Genomic DNA, 22,017 nt, shown 5'->3' on the forward strand with positions numbered 1-22,017 from the left:
GGCTTCAGCCTGCTGGGGCCATGTGGAGAGTGAACCAGTGGATGGAAAATTTCTGTTTCTCCATTTTTGTCGAACTCTGTCTTTCAAAGAAATCAACAAATCTTACAACAAAACGAGAAATCCTTTTTTTAAACTTATTAATTTGAAAGGTAGGCTCATTCTCACACACATACACACACACAGGATGGGGGGAAGGGCGGTACACTGTGAGAATACTCTTGTGTCTGATGGTTTAGTCCCTAAAGTTGCAGCAGCGAGGGCTGGGCCAGGCCAAGACAGCTCCATCTGGATGGCTCATGTGGGTAACAGGGGCTAAGCACTTGGGCCTTATTCTGTGGCCGCCTTAGCCACACAAACAGGAAGCTGGATTACAAGCAGTGCAGTCAGGAATTGACCAGTGCTCTGAAATGGGATGCCAGAGTGGCAAGTGTTGTCTTAACCCACTACGCCACAGTGCCAGCCCCTGGCATTTTTTTAGCAGTAAGTCTCTCAACAGGAGCCTGTGTGAAGGGCATCCTCCTGGAGAGGACCCTTAATTCTCATTTCAACAGGGGTGCCAGCTGCCGTGCCTTAGTCAGCAGGCACCTTGGGTTTCATGCCAGATGAAAAGTCTGATGTAGTTACAAGATCTGACTTATGTTGTAAGAACTGACTTGGGTAACGGCCTGGAGCAGGACTCAACAGAGCGCTCATTGATCATGGGCAACAAAGATGATGCATTTAACATCCAGGAGGATCTTGGCTTACTGTAGGCTGACTCAGGTGAACATTGTGTAACTGCCAGCTGCTCCGGTCTCCGCCTGCCTCTGGCTGGGTGGAACTGTTTCTTAGGCTGTAGTGCCCCCACCTGATCCCTTTGCTCCTTGCCCGTTTATGTCCCAGAACATAATCTGGCTCCAATTGCCGGGGCAGCCTCCTAACCAGCTTTCTTCATGCTCAGCCATACGAACACCCAAGAAACACAGACAGTATAGTGAGCTGCTGTGGCCACCCTGTGGCCAGGGGACGTGGGGGAGGAAGCAGCCAGCTTCCATCTGCATTCCTGAAGCTCTTCCCAAATGCATGCCACTTGGCAACTCCCATCCAGGGCATTTAGAACGTCGCCTTCATTCCTCGGGATCCAATAACTCTGTTTCTGGGAATGCATCTTAATGTGATGATCCCAAATATGGAAAAGCTTGATGACTGATGTCAGTATGGCCCAACTGTCTGGAAAGCACAGGGGATAACCCAGGAGGCCGGAGGGTCTGCTCCCTGCCAAGCAGGGCGTTTCCACAGTGATGGCCCTATATCACCCGCAGACACCACGGGAGGGGGGTACTATCCCCGTATTAGGGCTAAGAGGAGGGGCTTGGGGAGATAAAGCAACTCAGTCCAGCTCACAGACGTGTCTTTCAGCAGAAACAGAACCATGACCCCTGCTTGCCCGGTGTTCAAGCCTTTGTGTGTGTGTTTTAACCGTATCAGGGACACTAAAAGTATTATCAAGTTCATCTGAACACAGTGACTTTTAGAAGTGGGAATGGGTGCTGGCAGGGGAGTAGAGGAAGGCTGCAGAATAAGACTCAAACAGAGACAAACAAGAACAGGTTCTAGCGCTTCATAGCACAGCACGGTGGTGTTCACACTGACATGCTATGCTGGCGCGTGCGGAGGGTTTGAACACAGAAGGAAGCAGAAAGCTGCCTGAGCTGCCTGGTTTGGTCGCCTTACACTGGGTAGCTGTTTAAATAGTGAATTATATCTTACTAAAGTGTGTAAGATTTATCTCCCAATAACTTTTTTTAAGATTATTTTTATTGCAAAATCAGATATACAGAGAGGAGGAGAGACAGAGAGGAAGATCTTCCGTCCGATGTTTCACTCCCCAAGTGACTGCAATGGCTGGTGCTGCGCCGATCCGAAGCCAGGAGCCAGGAACTTCCTCCAGGTCTCCCACACGGGTGCAGGGTTCCAAGGCTTTGGGCCATCCTTGACTGCTTTCCCAGGCCATAAACAGGGAGCTGGATGGGAAGCAGGGCTGCTGGGATTAGAACCGGCGCCCGTAAGGGATCCCAGCACATTCAAGGTCAGGACTTTTGCCGCTAGGCTATCACACCAGGCCCCTGCCAATAACATTTAAAAGTAAATTATAAGTTAAACACAAAAAGGGTGGGTGGTTGGCATAGCATCCCATGTGAGAGCATCTTGCTCGAGTCTCAGCCACTCTGACTCAGGTCACTGCTCATGAGCCTCGGAGGCAGCAGATGGCTTGGGTCCCTGTCACCCACAGGGAGCCCCAGATGGGCTTCCGGCTCCCACCTTGGGCCTGGTCCACTCCGGAACTGCTGTTGGCATTTGAGGAGAAAGCTAGCAGATGGAAGAACATTCTTTAAATGAAACAAAAATGAAAACAAATTTTTTAAAAAAGACTTGCTTATTTTTATTGGAAAGGCATACACAGAGAGGAGAGACAGCAAGATCATCCATCTGCTGGTTCGCTCCCTAAGGCGACAACAGCCAGAGCAGCTGGGAACAAACCAGCATGCACAGGAGATCCTGCTGCAGGCAAGGCAAGGACTTAGCCACTGAGCAATTGCACTGCGCCCAAGAACAAATTTGTAAATAACAAGGAAAAAGAATTATCAATAAAGTTGAAAAAAGATTTTGAAGTTTATAATAGCAGAGAAAATGACACTAAGTCCAAATAGCACATGCCACAGGGTCATGACTTCACCAAGAGTGCTACACAAAGTGACAGCCTGAGTGGATTAGTCACGCCCCGCTTGTGTTTTCCGTGTACATAAGACGCATCTTACTTTTAAATTTCTATTAGTAGGGCCCGGCAGTGTGGCCTAGCGGCTAAAGTCCTCACCTTGAAAGCCCCGGGATCCCATATGGGCGCTGGTTCTAATCCCGGTAGCTCCACTTCCCATCCAGCTCCCTGTTTGTGGCCTGGGAAAGCAGAAGAGGACGGCCCAATGCCTTGGGACCCTGCACCTGCATGGGAGACCCAGAAGAACCTTCTGGCTCTGGACTGGCTCAATTCTGGCTATTGCGGCAACTTGGGGAGTGAATCAACCGGCAGATGGAAGATCTTTGTCTCTCCTCTCTGTAAATCTGACTTTCCAATAAAAATAAATCCTAAAAAGAAACCCCAAACTTGTTACTGATCAAAATGAAGCATAGTCTATAAATTAACTGGTGGTATTAGCTGTTGTTGTTTTTAAACAATGGAGAGCATATACGGAAAAGCTCTCTAATGCCTTGTTCCGGGACCAGCACCTCCACGGCAATCAGTGAGAAAAAATACATTTTTGACAAGACACACTGAGGGAGACTTGTGAGTATGCAGCTGTTGTAAATGTTTCGGATCTGAAGACCGAAGGATCTACAAACAGATTTAAACACACAGCATCCTACATCTTGCCTTTCAAAAAACTTACTTTTCTAGAACAGCCAATATTATTGAACCATACACTTAAAAATGATCGATACTAAATACTCTCTATATATTTGTTCATAAAAACAATTGTTAAGGGCCAGCGGCATGGCCTAGCAGCTAAAAGTCCTCGCCTTGAACGCGCCGGGATCCCATATGGGCGCCGGTTCTAATCCCGGCAGCTCCACTTCCCATCCAGCTCCCTGCTTGTGGCCTGGGAAAGCAGCAGAGGACGGCCCAAAGCTTTGGGACCCTGCACCCGTGTGAGAGACCCGGAAGAGGTTCCTGGGTCCCGGCATCGGATCGGCGCACACCAGCCCGTTGCAGCTCACTTGGAAGTGAAACATCGGATGGAAGATCTTCCTCTCTGTCTCTCCTCCTCTCTCTCTGTATATCCGGCTTTCCAATAATAATAAAATCTTAAAAAAAAAAAATTGTTAAAAGAAAACTATTTTGGGCCTAGCATCGTAGCCTAGTGGCTAAATCCTCACCTTGCACGTGCCAGGATCTCACACGGGCACTAGCTCGTGTACTGGCAGCTCCACTTCCTATCCAGCTCCCTGCTTGTGGCCTGGGAGAGCAGTCAAAGATGGCTCAAGCCTTGGGACCCTGCACCTGTGTGGGAGACCTGGAAGAGGCTCCTGGCTCCTGGCTCCGGGTTGGCTTACTCCAGTCACTGTGGCCACTTGGGGAGTGAACCAGTGGACAGACCTTTGTCTCTCCTTCTCTCTGTAAATCTGATTTTCCAACAACAACAACAACAACAACAAAAAACCCTAAAAAAAAAATAAAAGGAAACTATTATATGGGTTGGGCAGGCCCCAGTACCTGTCAGACACTGGCAAGTGGGTTCCTGGGGAGCACCTGCACAGGGTCCTCAAGGGTTTTTCTGCTGGCACAAGGATCAGGTCAGGGGGTGTGCTGGGCTGGGGGCAGCACCCACTGGTGTGCACAGGGTCTGGGTGTGGGTCTGGTTAGGGTTTTTGGGTGTCACATGCCTGGCTTGGTCTGGGGGCAGCCCAGGCTGGGCTCGGCCATAGCACCCACCGGTGCACGTGAGAGCCAGTTCTGGGGACCAACTCAGCAGGGCCTCTTACGAGCTGTCCTGACAGATGCACTCCACCTGAATCTCAACTGCAGGGAACACCGTGTGGGCGTCTGGTCTGGCTCCAGGGAACGAGCTGGGGGAGTGGGTCGCCCCGCTGCTGACTCCATGTAAGCAAAGCCAGCGCGCTGGGATGCACACACAGGGCAGAGCAGCGGGCCTCTGACTCGGCAGAGGTCCATGAGTGTCTCACCGGAAGACAGAAGAACAGCTGAGCAACGTGCCGGGCCGGACTCCCCAGCACGCACCCAAGACTGTGTACATACCTGGACAGAGAGACAGCTGGCCGGTGTGGGGGGCGGCAGCTCACACCTGGACAGAGAGACAGCCGGCCGGTGTGGGGGGCGGCAGCGCACACCCGGTGCAACAAAGCCAGCGCCATTTCAGAAGGATCCAGACCACACAACACACACCCTCCCGGGGGCCCTGGGATGATATCTGTGGACCATCTCTGCTCCCTGGTACTGATGCGATTCGACAGCAAGCAGAACCAGATTCAAATCAGACCCATTTTACTCCCAAACCCACATGCGCGATCGTCATGCTGCAATGAGTTTTCTCTAAAACAAAAAAATCTTTCAACTGGTAAAGCAGAAGCACGCTAATTACAGTCATACCACATCAGTTTATTCAAGATGCCATCGACAGTAGGGAAGAATCACGGTGGGCTCAAGGTCATGGCCACCTTTCAGCTATGCCCACCACTCGTGGCCTGCCTCCTGGACGCCTGGGCCCTCACAACCCACATGCTGCCCCTTCCACACACACTGCCAGGTGCCGTCCTGTTCCAGGCTGTCACCGCTTGGCAACAGCACCAACAGCTGGACAAGGAGCAGAGCACGTCCCCCCGGGGCTGTGCTGGTCAGTGGCAGCAGCGGCCGAGGGTGCCTAGCAGAGTGGCTGTGCGTCCGGCGGGCACGGGGCAGCTCCGCTGCTTCACAGCAAACACAGGCTCGGGCCCTGCCCTGGGCTGCCCTGGGCTGCTGGCGCTCCCTCCGCCTCCCTCGGGCCTTTCCGCTCCTCCCAACACCTGCACAGCCAGTCCCTGGCATTAGGTCCTTCCCAGCTCAGCTGTCCGGGGTCGTCTCTATGTTTCCATTTGATAAACTCTGTACTCAGACCACGTAACTATTTACAATCTCATTAAAAAGTGAACTTTCTTATCTTTACATACAGAATAAACAGGACTTAGGCAGTTGGCTTTTCTGGAGGGCAGGCAGGGAGTGAACTGTGCCCTGGGTTTGTTTCCAGGAAAAACAGTCCACAGATGACGTCACGGACAGCCAGAATGCTAACCCAGACAGGACTCTGCTCATGCCACGAGTGTCCGCGGTGACATGGGGTGTTAACACACAGATTGCACAACATGAAAATGCTTCTAAGCAGTTGGTTGATAGCCAACTCCAAACTTCTGGTCCTCCTTGAATCACTACAATCCACCAAGAAACACCTAAATGAGAAGAGACGGAAGCATGTTTGTGAACATCTCTGAGTTTTAGACACCGAGCTGCAGACACACCTGTCACAACAGAGTTCTACAAGACAGCTGCTGGGCAGCTTTGGCAGGTGACCAGAGCGACACAGACGAATTTCAAGGGCTACAGCTCTGTCTCCTGAACACAACCAGCTTCCAGCACCGAGCGCAGCAACTGCAGGATGCTGGAGGCTCCTGGGGCGCTGTCAGGGCGCAGGCTTATTTTAAGGCAGCTGACCAGGACCCGGGGAGGTAACAGACCAGCACCCCGTGGGCTTTAAGTCTGCCAGACCACGATCAGAGAGAAAATGCACTTTACTCTTAAAGTCTGCAGCAGGAGCAAGCTACGTATACAGATGTGTAAAACTGAAGCAGAAGCCAGCCAGGGTAACGGCGGGCCGTCTCCAGAGGGGGCTGCCCCTCACTCTGTACTGCTGCTTCTCTGCAGGGCGCATGCACGCTGCACTTGCCTTAAACAGAGGAAACGGAAGTAACAAGTACCCAAGCGAACAGTAACAAAGACCCTTTAAAACTTGATTTTTCATTTGTTTCATGATTAAAAAACAAACAAGAACAAAAAAATAAACAGACTAACAACAAGCACCCTTCACACTGCAGGAAAGCTGAGATCTCAGCCTGGAGCCACAGCTCAGGGCAGTCAGTGGACGGCAGTCAGCCCTGCCTCAAGACCCTCCAGCACAGAGGGCAAGCTCAAACCCACGCAGCCACACGCGCGCAGAGGGCGAGTGGCGCCAGGTCAGACCCTTACCTTCACCACCTCGCAAGGAGCCGCGGCTGCCGGAACAGGCTTCCCACAATGCTTTGAGTATTCAGTGATCACGGCTGCTGCTTCATCCAGACTACGGGATCCAACAGGAGAGAGGCATGAGGCGATGTGTGGGGGCGACAGATGTCTGCTCTGTCAACTGCAGTGATGACTCCCCAGCGATTCATGCATCTACCAAATCTGGGGGCCTGGCGCGGTAGCCTAGTGGCTAAAGTCCTTGCCTTGCATGTGCTGGGATCCCATAGGACACCAGTTCTAATCCCAGTGGCCCCACTTCCCATCCAGCTCCCTGCTTGTGGCCTGGGAAAGCAGTGGAGGATGGCCCAAAGCCTTGGGACCCTGAACCTGGGCTCCTGGCTTTGGATTGGCTCAGCTTCAGCCCGTTTCTCCCTCCTCCCTTGCACTCTGCACCCACTCCCAGCTCTGTCCCAAGAAGCTGATCTAAACTTGTGGGCGCTAGAACGCTGTTAGAAAACCAAGCTTGGTGAAAACCGTGATATATGAAGCCATGGGTGTTCTGAGCAGGTGTCTGAGGGGTAGAGCTGCCCCAGAGGGTGGGCTGCCTGACGACTAGCTGCCAGGGAAGCACGCTGGACGGCGCTCCGGGGGCGGAGTGTCCAGTACACACACCCAGCGCTGCTGTCTTCCTGCAAAGGTGCACTTCCAGAAGCTGCCGCTTTGTTTCCCGTAACTGACTTACCTGGCTTCCTGTGCCAAGTAGTCCACCAGCTCTGTGATGTTGCCAGCATTCATCATATGTCCTTTCAACACTTGGAAGTATTTTGTTTTTGCCAAAAGCCCAAACTCCTTCTTATTTATGATGTTATTCAGGATCAGACTTCTAACCTACAGAAGAGCTGTGTGTGAAACAGCAGGCTCGATTCTAGCCCCGCATTCAGTGGGGAAGTATTTTATCAGGACTGGCACTGCGTTGTGCCCAAGTCTCCCCTAGGGGGTGGAATGGGGTTGAGGCGGCTTTGGGTCATTGGGGTTCACATTAAACAAAAACCGTTATGAAGCACTTTGGATGGAACATTTTTAAAAAGCGATTTGCTTATTGATTTGAAAGTCAGAGTCATAGAGAGGAAGAGAGAGACGGAGGTCTTCCATTGGTAGGTTAACGCTCTAGCTGGCCGCAGCCGCCAGGCACAGGCCAGCCCACAGCCAGCGCTTCCTCCCAGCTCTCCAGGCGCCTTTCAACTTCTCACAGGGAAGAAGGTCTGTTTACAATTTCAAGCACTGAACGTGACAAATTTTCCACTGACCACAGTAATAAACAAGTCAGTCAGCCAGGATCCCTGTCTTAAAAAAAAGTAATGAGGTCTTAAAAACAAAAAACAAACAAAAAACACAATTTTTTATAGCAACAGAGATAGAAATTTCAAGTGATTACCTTTTAACATCAAGTCTTTTGATGGGTCAGTGTTGTGATGCAGTGCGCAAAGCTGCTGCCTGCAGTGCCAGCATCCCACATGGCCACAGGTCTGAGTCCTGGCTGCTCTCCGCTGGACAGCAGGAGCAGACGGCTCAAGTGCTCGGGCCCTGGAGCCACATGGAAGACCCTGGCTTTGGCCTCGTCCGGCCCTGCTTACTGTGGCTATTTGGGGAGTGAAGCAGCAGATGGAAGACCTCTGCCCCAATCCCTGTAATCCCGCCTTTCAAATAAATAAAAGCTAAAAAAAAACTTTTATGACAAAAAAAGAGATGAGTGGTGGGTGTTTGGCTCAGTGGTGATGATGTGTCTGACACCTGCACCCCGTATTAAGAGTACCTGACCAGAATCCCGGGCTCCTTCAGCTCGGGCCCTGCCTCACTAACGCACACCCTGGAAGGCAGCACATGCGGCTGAAGCGGTTGGGGCCGTCACCACACTGAGTGGCTCCTGGCTTCAGCTGGTTCACTCCCAGCTGTCCTGGGCATTGGGGAGCAGACTAGCAGACTGAAGATTTGCTTATCTACCTTACCATGAAAATACAGAGAGCGAGAAATACAGAAACAGAGAGAGGAAACTGCCTCTTACCTGCTGTGAAAATCCAACTAATTGGCCAGTGCTCATATGCTCTTCTAACTGCTGTAAAATGACCAGAGGATCGCAGGAGCCCAGAAAGTTCTAGAGAAAAAAATCAAAGTAATGGGAAAGTACTAATTAGTACTAACACTTCTGTCATGTCTAGAAAGCTTTCACTTTAAAATTTGAACAAAGAATTTCTAATACAGGAAACAATACTGATTAACTAAAAAGTACTAAAACAAAAGGGAAAAGTATTTTACAGACACTCATTCCAACTGTAAAAGCTGTTTATGAGGCACTCTGCCACACTGGGTGTCAGAATGAACCTATTTAAATTCTGAACTAATAAAAAGCGAAAAGTCACAAGGGTGACTTTATGAATAATCAAAAAGAGAAAAAAAATTCTAAGGCAAACAAAGATGGCTTTGAAAAATGCAAGTAATGCATCAGATAAGCAATATGCAGCTCCGTTGACACAGATCCCAGGTGTTGGCCCATCCACCTGCCGGGACACAGCCAGGCATCTCAAAATGCCCTCTCCTGTTTTCCTATAGTGTAAGGAATTCGACTTAGCCATTGTGAAAGCTCTGCCCTCAGAATGTCCCTGGCCGCTTCTGTCTGGCCCCACATCTTGGACCTGACTCTCCTCCTCCTCCTTTCAGCTCCCACACCCAATGGCCAGGACGGCCTGCCTTCCTCACTAGCTCCCACATCAGGACCACCCATCCTCCCACTCAAACACAATGGCTTCCCAATGCTTACCTCTCCCTGTCCCCTCGCCCTGCGGTGGACACTCACGGGGTCAGTAGCAGTAGGTCTAACCTCCTCCTGGCTAGGCCTTGACCACCTCACTTCATGATTCCAAGGAAATCAACTGCTCCCCACCAGGGAAGAAGATGCTCTAAATCCCTCTGAGCCACCCCTCTGTTGGACCTTAACCCACTTTCCATCCCTGACACAAACCCTCTGCCCCACTCAATTCTTTATGCAAACACAACGCTTGAGGAGCGCCGTGCAAGGTACCTTGATTTGCTGGTTTCTTTTTTCTGAGTGAGGCATGAGCATGAGGCAAGCTAACGCAAAAGCCGGAAGCTCTAGCTGGACATACTGCCTGGCGACGCCCATCATGTCGAGATCATCTGAAACTGGACATCTTTGAGAACGCACATTCATTAGTTAACAAGTTATGGTCACTGCATGACACAGGCAGTGTTCTGAGATGATACACGCATCTCTTACCCCGAATGCTTGAGACCAGAAACACTTCAGAATATTTCACACACATACTGACGCTATTTTGGGCATGGGACCCAAGTATAAACATGAAAGCATTTATGTCTCACACACTCCTAAGACACAGGGCTTGAAGGTGATTCTACTCAGTGTTTTTCATCTGCCTGTTTTGACTGTGATACACTATGAGCCCAGCAGGTGAATTTTCCATTTGCGACATTACAAGGGGCACTCGAGAAGTTCCTGATCTGGGGCCACACTGGTTTCCTTATATCCAGATTAAGACACGCAGCCTTCCTGGCTCTGCACAGCTGTCACCTGTCGAGGCCTTCAACTTCAAACACACAGGGTAGCTCATAGCGTGTTCTAGCGGAGATATGAGAACCTCTCAGGAGGAACACAGAGAACTTTGCTAGCACTGTGATGCCTGGAAGCCTGCAGATAACATCTTCAGAAGACAATACCTAAGAGACAACACTGCATGATTTTAGGGAGCCAAAAAAGTACTCCACACTTACATTAATGTCAAACACAAATCATCACTGGAGAAATTGTCGATTACAGAATACTATAGGGCCCGGCCTGGCCTAGCGGCTAAAGTCCTCGCCTTAAACGCCCCAGGATCCCATATGGGCGCCGGTTCTAATCCCAGCAACTCCACTTCCCATCCAGCTCCCTGCTTGTGGCTTGGGAAAGCAGTTGAGGACGGCCCAATGCCTTGGGACACTGCACCCGCGTGGGAGACCCGGAAGAGGTTCCAGGTTCCCGGCTTCGGATAGGCGCGCATCGGCCCGTTGCGGCTCACTTGGGGAGTGGATCATCGGACGGAAGATCTTCCTCTCTGTCTCTCCTCCTCTCTGTATATCTGACTTTGTAATGAAAATAAAATAAATCTTAAAAAAAGAGAGAATACTACAAAAAAGCAATTACAGTTTCCCTCCCTTGTCAAAGGGGAACACCCCCAATGAATGCCTCAGAGTGAACCCACCAGGGATGGGTTTTATCCTACGCCCACATACCAGTATTCTGTAATCAGGTTGCCAGCGTCACTGCTCTTGAGCTTTGCAGATATTCGGTAAGCAGAGACAATCTGCACAGAAGTACTGGGACGCGCAGGGAGGCACTCACGGGCAGGGAGCGTGGCATGTGGATTTGCTGGACCACGGATGGTTCACGTCCGGGTAGCTTGAGACTTTACTACCCTACTCAGAACAGTGTGCAATTTCAAACTGGCACCTTCCAATTAGCTAATCAACTGTGGGTAATCGAAACCACGGCTACGGGAGCCAGCTGCACTTACTAACAAAGTCTATCAGGAAGGAGTCTCACGACCCACACCTTCTCTTTACTTACTCCAGGACAGCAGCGAGACTGTTGCAGCAATCGGACAGCTGACTGGGTCTCAGCGGGCAAGAGGCTGAAGATCAAAACAACAACACTGATGTAGACACACACTTGGCCATGAAACGTGCCTGTCAGCGTTTCAGAGGGCAGAAAGGTACCTGAAAGTAGTGGAAGCTGTATCACGTGCTGCCAGGCCTTGCTGAAGTAGGGAACCTGCAGAAACAAGTTTGTTCAAGGACTCAAACATGGGATGCTACAGAGTCTTTTCATTTTGTCAGAAAACTGCACACTGAAAGCTCATGTTCTGGGTACTAATAAAAATCATAAATTGGGGCCCGGCGGCGTGGCCTAGCGGCTAAAGTCCTCGCCTTGAAAGCCCCGGGATCCCATATGGGCGCCGGTTCTAATCCCGGCAGCTCCGTTTCCCATCCAGCTCCCTGCTTGTGGCCTGGGAAAGCAGTTGAGGACGGCCCAATGCCTTGGGACACTGCACCCGCGTGGGAGACCTGGAAGAGGTTCCAGGTTCCCGGCTTCGGATCGGCGCGCATCGGCCTGTTGCGGCTCACTTGGGGAGTGGATCATCGGACGGAAGATCTTCCTCTCTGTCTCTCCTCCTCTGTGTATATCTGGCTGTAATAAAATGAATAAATCTAAAAAAAAAATAAATAAATAAATCATAAATTGGTATTCCGTATGTGAGATTATTCAGATTCCAGGATAACTTCTCCGTGACCCTCCTACTCAAGACCTTGCCCTTAAATATCTGCTGCCTCATCATTGCTCCATGTGGCAAGAAGTGTCAGAACCCCATGGAAGCAGCCAAAATGCCCATCAGCAGAGGATTTGATAAGAAAGCTATGGTTCATCTACTCCATGGAATACTACTCAGCTATTAAAAAAAACAAAATGCAGTTCTTTGTGGCCAAATGGGCCAAACTGGAAACCATAATGCTAAGGGAAATGAGCCAATCCCAAAAGGTTAAATACCACATGTTTGCCTTAATTTAAGATGATATGATGTTATGTATAACATGTTATGTATGTTATTTGTTGTGTATAAACTGAAATTGAAATGTCAATGAGGCGGTCACAGAAGGTGGTTAAGAACTCGCATTTACTTTTAACATATTGGTTACTCATTACTATGTCAATTAATTCCATAATGATGTAAATTTTTGCTGATGGTATGTTGGAGCTTTTAATTGACTGGGATGATACTCTGCTGGCTCTGTCTTCAGACCAGAGAGGGTATACCTAAGAAGCCGTTGAACTTGACTGGACAATAAGATGCTGGACTCTATGTTTGGTATATGCTTGCAATGGGGGAATCTCAACTGAACTTGAACTGTGGTTATGCAACAAGGTGGAGGAATCCACCATGGTGGGAGGGTTGGGGGAGGGGTGGGGAGAACCCAAGTACCTATGAAACTGTGTCACATAATACAATGTAATTAATGAATTAAAAAAAAAAAAAGAAGAAGTGTCAGAACCCAATTCATGAAAGAAAATCAATCCTGGGTCATTACGTGCCAGGGCCCAGGAAAACAGAAGCAGCCAAGGGAGGGGCAAGAACATTACAAGCAAAGAACCTCTGTTGCTGCGGGAAGGGCGGTGGCTCAGTAACTTCTGATACATTTCAGTTTATATTACACAGAATAATGAAGAACTTCATGAGATGGAAGGCTTAACACACAAGATTCAACTACCTCACTCCTGGGCATACCTAAAAGAGAAAGAAAATCAAAGGGCCCCAGGAGACCATGGGCAGCATGCTGTCCCCCTCCGAGAAAGCAAAACACCCCGAAGTTCTTGAACTCATGGCAGGAAATCAAGCCCCAACCTATGCACACGATGGAACACCACTTGGCAGTAAGAAGAGGCAAAGGTTTGACAGAGGCCACAACGGAGCACCTGCCAAGTGTGAGAAGCAGACACCTACAGTCAAACATCATGGGACTCCACTGACAGGAGACAGCCAGGACAGACAAAGCCACAGACAGGAGCAGATTAGCAGTGGTGGGGGGCTGAAGGACATGGACTTCTTTTGTGGCGGAGAAGGGGAAGTATTCTGGAATTAGATAATAGTAAGGATACTAAAAGTCACCAAATTTAACACTCTAAAACAGTGAATTTTACATGTGAATTATCTCTCTATTAAATAGCAATCCAGTGCCCTGATACGGGCTAGCCTTGGACACCAATGTCTTGGGAAAATGGCGCTTTGTCTAGGATGTGAGTGCAGGTACGCACCCATACATGCGTGCATACATGCTTAAAGAGTAAGCAGAAAAGCTCTAGAATATATAGCAAACTGTAAACAGTGGTTCCAAGAATGGACCATAGGTTATTTTTTGCACAAACTCTTTGACAAATCCTTTTACGTTAGTGACTCTGTGGGGGGGATGGTTTGTGAAATTCAAACATCAGTAAGCCATGACCTTGAACTTCACATGAGGGGACTGTGTCACATGCCCTTTGGATAAACTCCACTGTGACAAACGTCAGTGGAGCCCAGGTGCTCTGAGCTGCACACGAAGATACTACGCGTGAGTTCTGAGGAGCCATGTCTGCCATGAGGCCACACGCAAATGAGGACCCGAGACAACGCAGTGCTAGTTAGTACGCCCCTCCTGGGGAGCCCACTGCCTCCTCTAGCGTGGTGTGAGGCCAGCAAGCCTATCAATTAAAGCAATCAAAATTACCCTAGAAATCTCCATACCTGCCATAGAGAATGAACACTACAAATGGCCGTTAAAACTTTCCTTAGGTAGGGAATCTGCAAGAGAATAAAAACAAATAAATAAAAATGAAAGGTTACCAAAAGAGAACATCTTAACAGGAGTCACTGGGTTCTTAGTTTCAAAAAGAAGGGGCCAAGCAAGTTTGCCTCCCATGGGAACTGCCAGAGAAGTTCATTTTCAAGTCCCCTGCCCCCATCCCCCAAATCTGGGAACCTTCCATGTGTTTCTGTTTTAATTTTGCCTTTTCTTTCTCCTGACACCCAGTTCTGAGGTTTGGCCATGAACTCACAACGCGAGGGGGTGCGTTTTCAGCACCTTCTGTTCAGAACAAGGAGCACTTTTACACAGGGGTTGCTGTGTAAAAGCCTGAAGACGCCTTTGGTCGTGGGAGCAGAGCCTGACTCACCATGCTGAAACCCAGCAGCTTCTGCAAGAGTCCATTCCAAAGTTGTAGGTCGTAGACTTTGTATTCTAAACACAGCTCAGCCACCAGCCTCACCGCCTGAAGACCCCCAAAAAGGAAAAGAAAGTCACCCTGCCTCAGGACATCGGGAAAACAGACTACTATTGGAAAAGGAAGAGCAGCTCTAATGTCCGTTGCCAAATTTCAACAGAGGCCTCATCTTTTACTGTCTTATCTGACAGATAGTGAGAAAGACAAGAGACCGTGCTCTCCTTGGCTGATACTCCGAAGTGTCTACAACAGCCAGGGCCGGCCCAGGTGAAGCCAGCAGTGGGTAACTCAACCCAGGACTCCCACGTGGGTGGCAGCCCTCTATCACTGAGCCAGAACTGCAGCAGAACTCAGGAGCTGGAGGCTGGGACTGGTACGGGACATGGGCCAAATGCCTATCACAGCTCACTCTCTTTTTAGATTTATTTTATTATTATTTTTGACACTGGAAAGGCAGATATACAGAGAGAAGGAAAGACAGAAAGATGTTCCGTTCACTGGTTCACTCCCCAATGGCCACAATGGCCAGAGCTGAGCCGATCTGAAGCTAGGAGCCAGGAGCCTCTTCTGGGTCTCCCACGTGGGTACAGGGTCCCAAGGTTTTGGGCCGTCCTCTGCTGCTTTCCCAGGCCACAAGCAGGGAGCTGGATGGGAAGTGGAGCAGCCGAGACATGAACTAGAGTCCATACGGGGATCCTGATGCATGCAAGGTGAGGGTTTGGCCACTAGACTATCATGCCAGGTCTAGCTCTCATCTTTACATGAAAGAAAGAAAAGATTCTTGCTGTCATAAACTCAAGTAACAGCTGAGACATCTGAGGCAACAGGCAAGGGCTGAAACCTGTGTACTGTGAGCTCAACTGCACCGAAACTCCTACAGAGAACAGGATGGGATGACCTCAGCCATGGACATTCAGAAAGAGGCTAACTTTCGGGTCATATCCATCCACAAGCCAAGAAGGAAAGTACTTGGAGCAGAACGGCTGTACAGGGGCAGAGAGTTCTGGGGAGCCTGAGTGAGCACGCGGACCCCACCCCGTGGGACCCAGTGCACGTACCATGGCCTCGTGGCTGTGGTTTTTCCACAGGCCCTTGATCATTCCTTCCTTGGGACTGTTGCAGAATAACTCATATGTGATGGGGATGTTCAACATCTCAAAGGATGCCAGGAAGGTTATACATTTCAAATACGATCTGTAAAACAGAGCACTGTCTAAGAAGCTTTCTTTCTCACCTGCCACTTTCACATCTAAAATAAAAGCCATTGTAGAGAAAGTCAAGGTCAGTTTGTTTTTAAATGTCTACTCTAAGCTTGTAAACATATTCACTGAATGTAACATTAAATAGGAATCAATTTGTGCAAGAGGAAGAAAACATTTTGCTTTTGAATGTCTCTATGAAATGCTGTACACAAGATGTTCCAAAGGCTCGTCTCTCCTTTGCCAAGACGTCATGGACATGTGAGGCACAACTATACTAACATTATAGGCCAGTTCTAAACAGTGATCTGGCTCCTGTTTGGTAATATAATAAAGTCTACTCACTTCACTTCTTCAATGGGTTTTTTGAAGAGAGATTCTACAGTTTCTTTGTCAGCCAGATGCAGGAGACATTGAAGAGCTCGGGTTCGGTGGGCGAAGGTTAACTGGCGTGCCGCCAATGTCTGGAAAATCACACAAGGTCAGGGTCGCACACCTGCGTGTGCCAGCTGGGACATGAACAGAAGCAGCACATGCTTATCCACACACACGCACGCAGCTGTTTGCAAACCCAGTTGACCCCTGGCCTGTGGGATACAGCTATGCATACAGTTTTGGGGCCTCCCAGGCGGCCCACGAACCTCGAAAGGGTGTCCTGAGACGCTTTCACGAGGAAGATCAAATGACTTCCCTGGTTCTATCAAAATGTTATGTGCCTGTGATTCCGTGCTGATGTATGCACTGTGGTGCAACAGCAGAGGTGGGGAATTTGCTGGCGGAATCCACCCAGGGCCTGGCTGCCGTCACGGCCACAGCAAGCACACACAGGACTGAGAAACTAGTGACATCATGGCATACTGTGCTTGATGAAGCAAACACAACTTGACTGAAAGTCAATTGTTAGGTATATACATGAGCACTTTAAAAAGGTCCTGGAAAAGCAGAACTAGAGTGTGCAGTTTTTCTTAATATTCAGGTTTCACAAACTTTATGTGGGCCCCTCATCTTCATGATTTTTCAATTTTTGCCTGAAATAAGCTTGTCTTTTATTCTATTTTCCATGAAGTTTTAGAAGTATCCTTGTATATCCCATTACTGCAAATTCACCTTTTGAATACTCGTTAATTAAAACATATTCATTAATACTCTTGGACAAACTGGACGCACACATAAAGCATCCTGTAGTATTGTGTTTTCAATGGAAAGTACTTACCAAGGGAAACTGCACTAACTAGCCACTTGTCCTGGAACGGGTTTCTCACTTCAAGGAGTGACAGAGAGCCAGACTACACGGAGGGGAAGCAGAGGGATTCTTTCCCTTCCTGCCAGGAACTTCACCAGCATCCCAGTCCTTCCTCTCCTTCGCTCCAAAAAGCACTGCTCTTCTGGCTCCTCACCCTCCCCTCTGTCCCTCCGCAAGGACATTTCTAGGCATAAACGCACCAAGGCCCTCAGGGGAAAAGCTACCAGGAATTTAGCGGCTGAGGAGGAACAGACAGCAGATCCTGCAGGGCCCTGAGGCCAAGGTGCAGACTTCTCTCACCTTGCTTCTGTCCTGGGTACCAGGAGCGTCAACAGACCAGGGAGTTAATCACCTGGAAGCCAGCCTGCCTGCGGCAGTTGTCAACAGGCACACAGTTCCGGCAGTAAAGCACACGCCACAGCAGCCAGCGGTGACTGGGGCAGGTTGGATGCCACAGACCCTGTGTTCTAAGTGTGTGAGTGAGCGCTGTCAGAAATCAAGCACGGCAAATACACAGGAGAAACAGGTTCAGCTGAGATGTACACGGTGGGTTTGTATCAAGGTTTCAGAACTTACCGTTGTAGCTGATGTAGCAAGCACAAACAGCATTCTTGAACTATAATCTAACGGACGGGACTGGAGGAGATACACAACTCTGAGGGAAACAAAATGTTAAGTCACCTTCATGTTTAAAGCTTGGACAGCGCTCACCCAGACAACAGCCCTGTGCTTCTGTCTACAGTCCAAGGCACTGAACACCACAAATGTGAGCCCGAGGATGCGAGGCCAGCGACAGCCTTGCTCCCCTGAAGGATGCTTCTCCATCAAGAGAACATGCCAGGCTTCGCCTCTTCACCAGGCAGTCAGGCAGCAGAGGTTTAAGTTCTCCAGACTTAAGACACTGAACCACAATGCATACTGAATGCTGCATATGGAAAACTGAACTGCTTTCAGCAACTGGGCCCTTGGCCGGTGGGCCTGTCTGTAGACACAGGGAACCAGGACGACTAGAGGAGAGGCAGGCGGAGCCTTCCACAAGGAAAGGCAGAATGTTCTGGATTGTGCATGAACTGTGCTTTAGGGTTACCTGCTTCCTCACTCTGATTCCGCCATATACTGCAGCAGCAACATCTGGCTTGAACCAAAGCACACCTGCTCTTAATACACAGTGCAGACTGGCACTGTGGAGCAGCAGGTTCGGTCACTGCCTGAGACGCTGGCACCACATGTGAGCACTGGACCGAGCCTCTCCACTCACGGGGAGACCCAGGTGGGTGTCGGGCTGCTGGCTGCGGCCTGGCCATCGTGGGACAAACCAGCACAAGGATGATGTCCCTTTAGGGTATGTCTTTCTCTCTCCCTAACTTTTCCTTTCAAATAAATAAAACAAATCTTTAAAATAAACAAACACAACGCTAGGCAAGGAGGAGGTGGACAGGGTGGGGTGCAGAGAACCACTGGCTGAATGGTCAGGCCATTTCTGCCACAGGCCACGAGAAAGCTTTCTCTTGCGTTTACCTTTGCACATCTCTTCTCATGATTACACTTCCAGTGCTAAGGTACAATACAGGCCTCGTGGGACACTTGACCTACTCTCAGTCTAGGTCAGAAATGGCAAGAAGCTGGCACATGTGGCGCCATTCCCTCGCCAATGCCTATGCCAGGCATCACTGCAGACTGTTACACTTGTCCTGACTTGGTTCGACATTCTTCCCAAGATGGCTGACCATGACTCATTAGACATGGCTGTGGGATGAAACTGACATTCCTTCCTGCTCTTTGTCTCCAGTTAGAAGGACAAGAACAACCAGGTGGCCCTAATCTGAACACCCAGTTTGCCGAGTTGAGAGAACTTGTAGGGCCCTGGGACCAGAGTCCTGGTGGATACAGTTCTCTTTGTTCGAGATGTACTCCCTACTATAGGTGTTGCAGGTGTCGAAGAGGCCTCCCCAAAGCCTCTTATTGGACAATGAAACATGGTAGTCCCCTTCCTGGTGGGTTGTAACTCTTTTGGCTTCTGCATGTCAGCACAGAGTGAGTCAGGAGCAGTCTGAGCATTAGCCAATGCCAAAGTGTGCACAGCTTGGTGAGTGTGGGGAAGAAATACTAGGTGTACTATGGGAAACTAGTGAAACCTTTTCAGTAACCACGTATGCATGCCTAGTTCCATGTCAATTCCATGGCCACCATGTAGCATTAACACATCCAATCAAGAATGTGTATTTAGGGCCCAGCACACTAGTGCAGTGGTTAAAGTCCTCGCCTTGAACACGCCAGGATCCCAAATGGGCGCTGGTTCTAATCCCGGTGGCCCCACTTCCCATCCAGCTCCCTGCTGGCGGCCTGGGAATGCAGTGGAGGACAGCCCAAAGACTTGGCACCCTGCACCCATGTGGGAGACCCAGAGGAGGGTACTGGCTTTGGACTGGCTCAACCCCGGCAGCTGCGGTCACTTGGGGAATGAACCATCTGACAGAAGATCTTCCTCTCTGTATATCTGCCTTTTCAATAAAAATAAATAAATCTTAAAAAAAAAAGAATGTGTATAACCATATACAGGAAACGAAGAAGCTAGTAACATATATATGCAAATGCCCCGCTTTGTTCAGACCAGTCTTATGCCACTGTAACAGCAGCAATAATAACTGCTCCTTGTTAAAGGCCTTGGGGTTTTGTCTCTCGGCTCATGATCCTGGAACCCTCCATGGAGAGTTTAGAAATTCTGGGTCTTGGCTGTCTCTACTCACAGCTAAATAAGGAAGACTTAATTCCAATTCCAAACACACCAAGAAAGTCTTTTAAAAGACAATTCTCAAAATAAATAAATAAATATAAGGACAACCCCCTGCGAAATGTATGGATGACTCTTGCTGGGCATCAAGAGATAGATAAATGTCAAGTAAAGGCAAAGAGTACCTTCGCAGCGCTTCGTCTTCCTCAAGTTCAAATAATTCCAACGGCGTCTTCAGGGGAAAAAAAAAAGTCAACCTCTAAAGAAAGCTTACGATCATACAAATTTTCACCTTATGAAAATCTGTTAGATGAAAAATTCAGTATAGAAAATCATGTTGAGGGCCTGGTGCGACAGTGTAGCAGTTAAGGTCCTCGCTTTGAATGCACTAGGAACGCATATGGGCACCGGTTCTAATCCCGGCAGCTCCGCTTCCCACCCAGTGCCCTGTTTGAGGCCTGGGAAAGCAGTCAAGGATGGCCCAGAGCCTTGGGACCCTGCACCTGCGTGGGAGACCGGGAAAGAAGTTCCTGGCTCCTGGCTTTGGATCAGTGCAGCACTGGCCGTTGCGGCCACTTGGAGAGTGAATCATTGGACAGAAGATCTTCCTCTCTGTCTCTTCCTCTCTGTGCATCTGCCTTTCCAATAAAAATACATAAATCTTTAAAAAAAAAAAATGATTTATAAGAAAATCATGTTGAAAAGAATAAGAAATAAAAAGAAAAAAAACAAAAAGAAAAAAAAAATCATGTTGGGGCCTGGTGCATGACTGATGTGCTAATCCTCACCCCCCAAAGCACCAGGATCCCATACGAGCACCAGTTTGTGTCCCAACTGCTCCACTTCCGGTCCAGCTCCCCGTTAGTGACCTTGGAAAGCAGTGGAGGATGGCTCAAAGCCTTGGGACCCTACACCTGTGTGGGAGACCCGGAAGAAGCTTCTGGCTCCTGGCTTCAGATTATCTCAGCTCCAGCCATTGTAGCCACTTGGGGAGTGTCTGTCCTCTTTGGAAATCTGCCCTTCCAATGGGGAAAAAAAGTAAGCCACCAAATCCTAATTTTTCAGTGGGCATGACACACTCAAACTATGATCAATCGTCCAAAAAAAAGATTACAGCTGCACATTGAGCAATGAGGCAAAGAGCAGAATATTAAAAATTAGTGGATATTGATATAAGGTATATAGACATTCTTTTATACTACTCAAAATTTTCTTCATGTTTTAAAATATTTCAACATAAAAAGTTAATTACAGGTAGCCAAATTGAGAAGCAGGCTACTTTCTCTACACGAATAGCTCTGAAGCCAGCAACTAGCAAAGAAGCTGGAAACGATGTTCAGGCAGGAAGGTCCAGCACTCATCAACATCCGGCAGGTAACAGAAGGCACCTGGGGAGCAGAGTTCCCGCTCAGCAGACAGGTGCTAGGGTCAGGGTGTACCGGGTGGCACCGACATCTGGGATCTGAGACGAGGCCCTGGGGCACTTACCTCCCCAGGCGCAGCCGAAGGGCACAGCCATTTCTCCAACAACATGCCCCAGATTTTCTCCAAATTAATTTCATTGACTTCAGCAATTTCCTTAGCTGCTGCGTGAATATCTAGAGAAAATCAAGATGGAGAATTAAGAACTGAAAAGGATCCAGTTTTCCATAGCAGATAACCAAGACTAGCTGTGGGGTGGGCTCTGGTCAGTGCTTAGGACAGCTGCGTCTTGGTGTGCAGAGCCTCAGTCGCAAGCCTCGCTCTGGCTCCTGCAAGCAGGCTCTGGGTCCTGCTCGCACGGCCCCAGGGAGGCAGCACTGGTGGCTCCAGGGAAGCGGTTTCTGCCACGCAGGTCAGAGACTTGCATTGAGTTCTGGCTCCTCTGTACTGGGGGATTCTAGAAATCGAACCAGCAGATCGGAGTCCTCTCTGCTTCTCTTCCCACCTCTAAAGCAGAGATTACCACAACAAAAATGATTGTTCCTTTCGGACTAAAACAAAACAAAACAAAACAAAAAAACAACAAAAAAAAGCGTTTTGCCCTCACCAGGGTAACTGTTGCCAGCCGAATTCTGAATTCGCTGGTTTATGCTGGGATGTTCGTAGAGACTGATGATGAGGGATGCTGGTTTCCCAATGCCTCGTAAGTATTCTGCAGTGTTCAACCTGTGGGCTATGAGCACGGCTTCTGTGCCCGACCGCCGGAACTGGACGTTAAGCTTCTTCAACAAAGCCTGGGCATTTTCACGTGTTTCATCCTGTTAAAAACCATCAACAAAACGTCTGATCTAC

The 22,017-nt window shown here is 49.1% G+C and overlaps 1 protein-coding gene across 1 annotated transcript in view; it reads right to left on the minus strand.

Moving 5' to 3' along the window:
• Window positions 1-5,582: 5,582 nt before the first annotated feature.
• The window catches only part of KNTC1 (kinetochore associated 1), a 61,452-nt gene continuing 45,017 nt past the window's right edge, over window positions 5,583-22,017 (minus strand). Inside the window, exons 50-64 of the mRNA XM_058656511.1 lie at window positions 21,773-21,983; window positions 21,232-21,341; window positions 19,929-19,975; window positions 17,589-17,667; window positions 16,115-16,233; window positions 15,629-15,764; window positions 14,523-14,618; window positions 14,095-14,151; window positions 11,534-11,588; window positions 11,385-11,448; window positions 9,822-9,951; window positions 8,808-8,897; window positions 7,488-7,633; window positions 6,770-6,860; window positions 5,583-5,976 (exon numbers count right to left, since the gene is read on the minus strand). Coding sequence (XP_058512494.1) covers window positions 5,956-5,976; window positions 6,770-6,860; window positions 7,488-7,633; window positions 8,808-8,897; window positions 9,822-9,951; window positions 11,385-11,448; window positions 11,534-11,588; window positions 14,095-14,151; window positions 14,523-14,618; window positions 15,629-15,764; window positions 16,115-16,233; window positions 17,589-17,667; window positions 19,929-19,975; window positions 21,232-21,341; window positions 21,773-21,983 — 1,452 coding nt within the window. The 3' untranslated portion in view covers window positions 5,583-5,955. The remainder of the gene's footprint in view (window positions 5,977-6,769; window positions 6,861-7,487; window positions 7,634-8,807; window positions 8,898-9,821; window positions 9,952-11,384; window positions 11,449-11,533; window positions 11,589-14,094; window positions 14,152-14,522; window positions 14,619-15,628; window positions 15,765-16,114; window positions 16,234-17,588; window positions 17,668-19,928; window positions 19,976-21,231; window positions 21,342-21,772; window positions 21,984-22,017) is intronic.

The sequence above is a fragment of the Ochotona princeps genome, chromosome 29, assembly GCF_030435755.1.
Source record: "Ochotona princeps isolate mOchPri1 chromosome 29, mOchPri1.hap1, whole genome shotgun sequence".
In the NCBI taxonomy this organism is placed as follows: Eukaryota; Metazoa; Chordata; class Mammalia; order Lagomorpha; family Ochotonidae; genus Ochotona; species Ochotona princeps.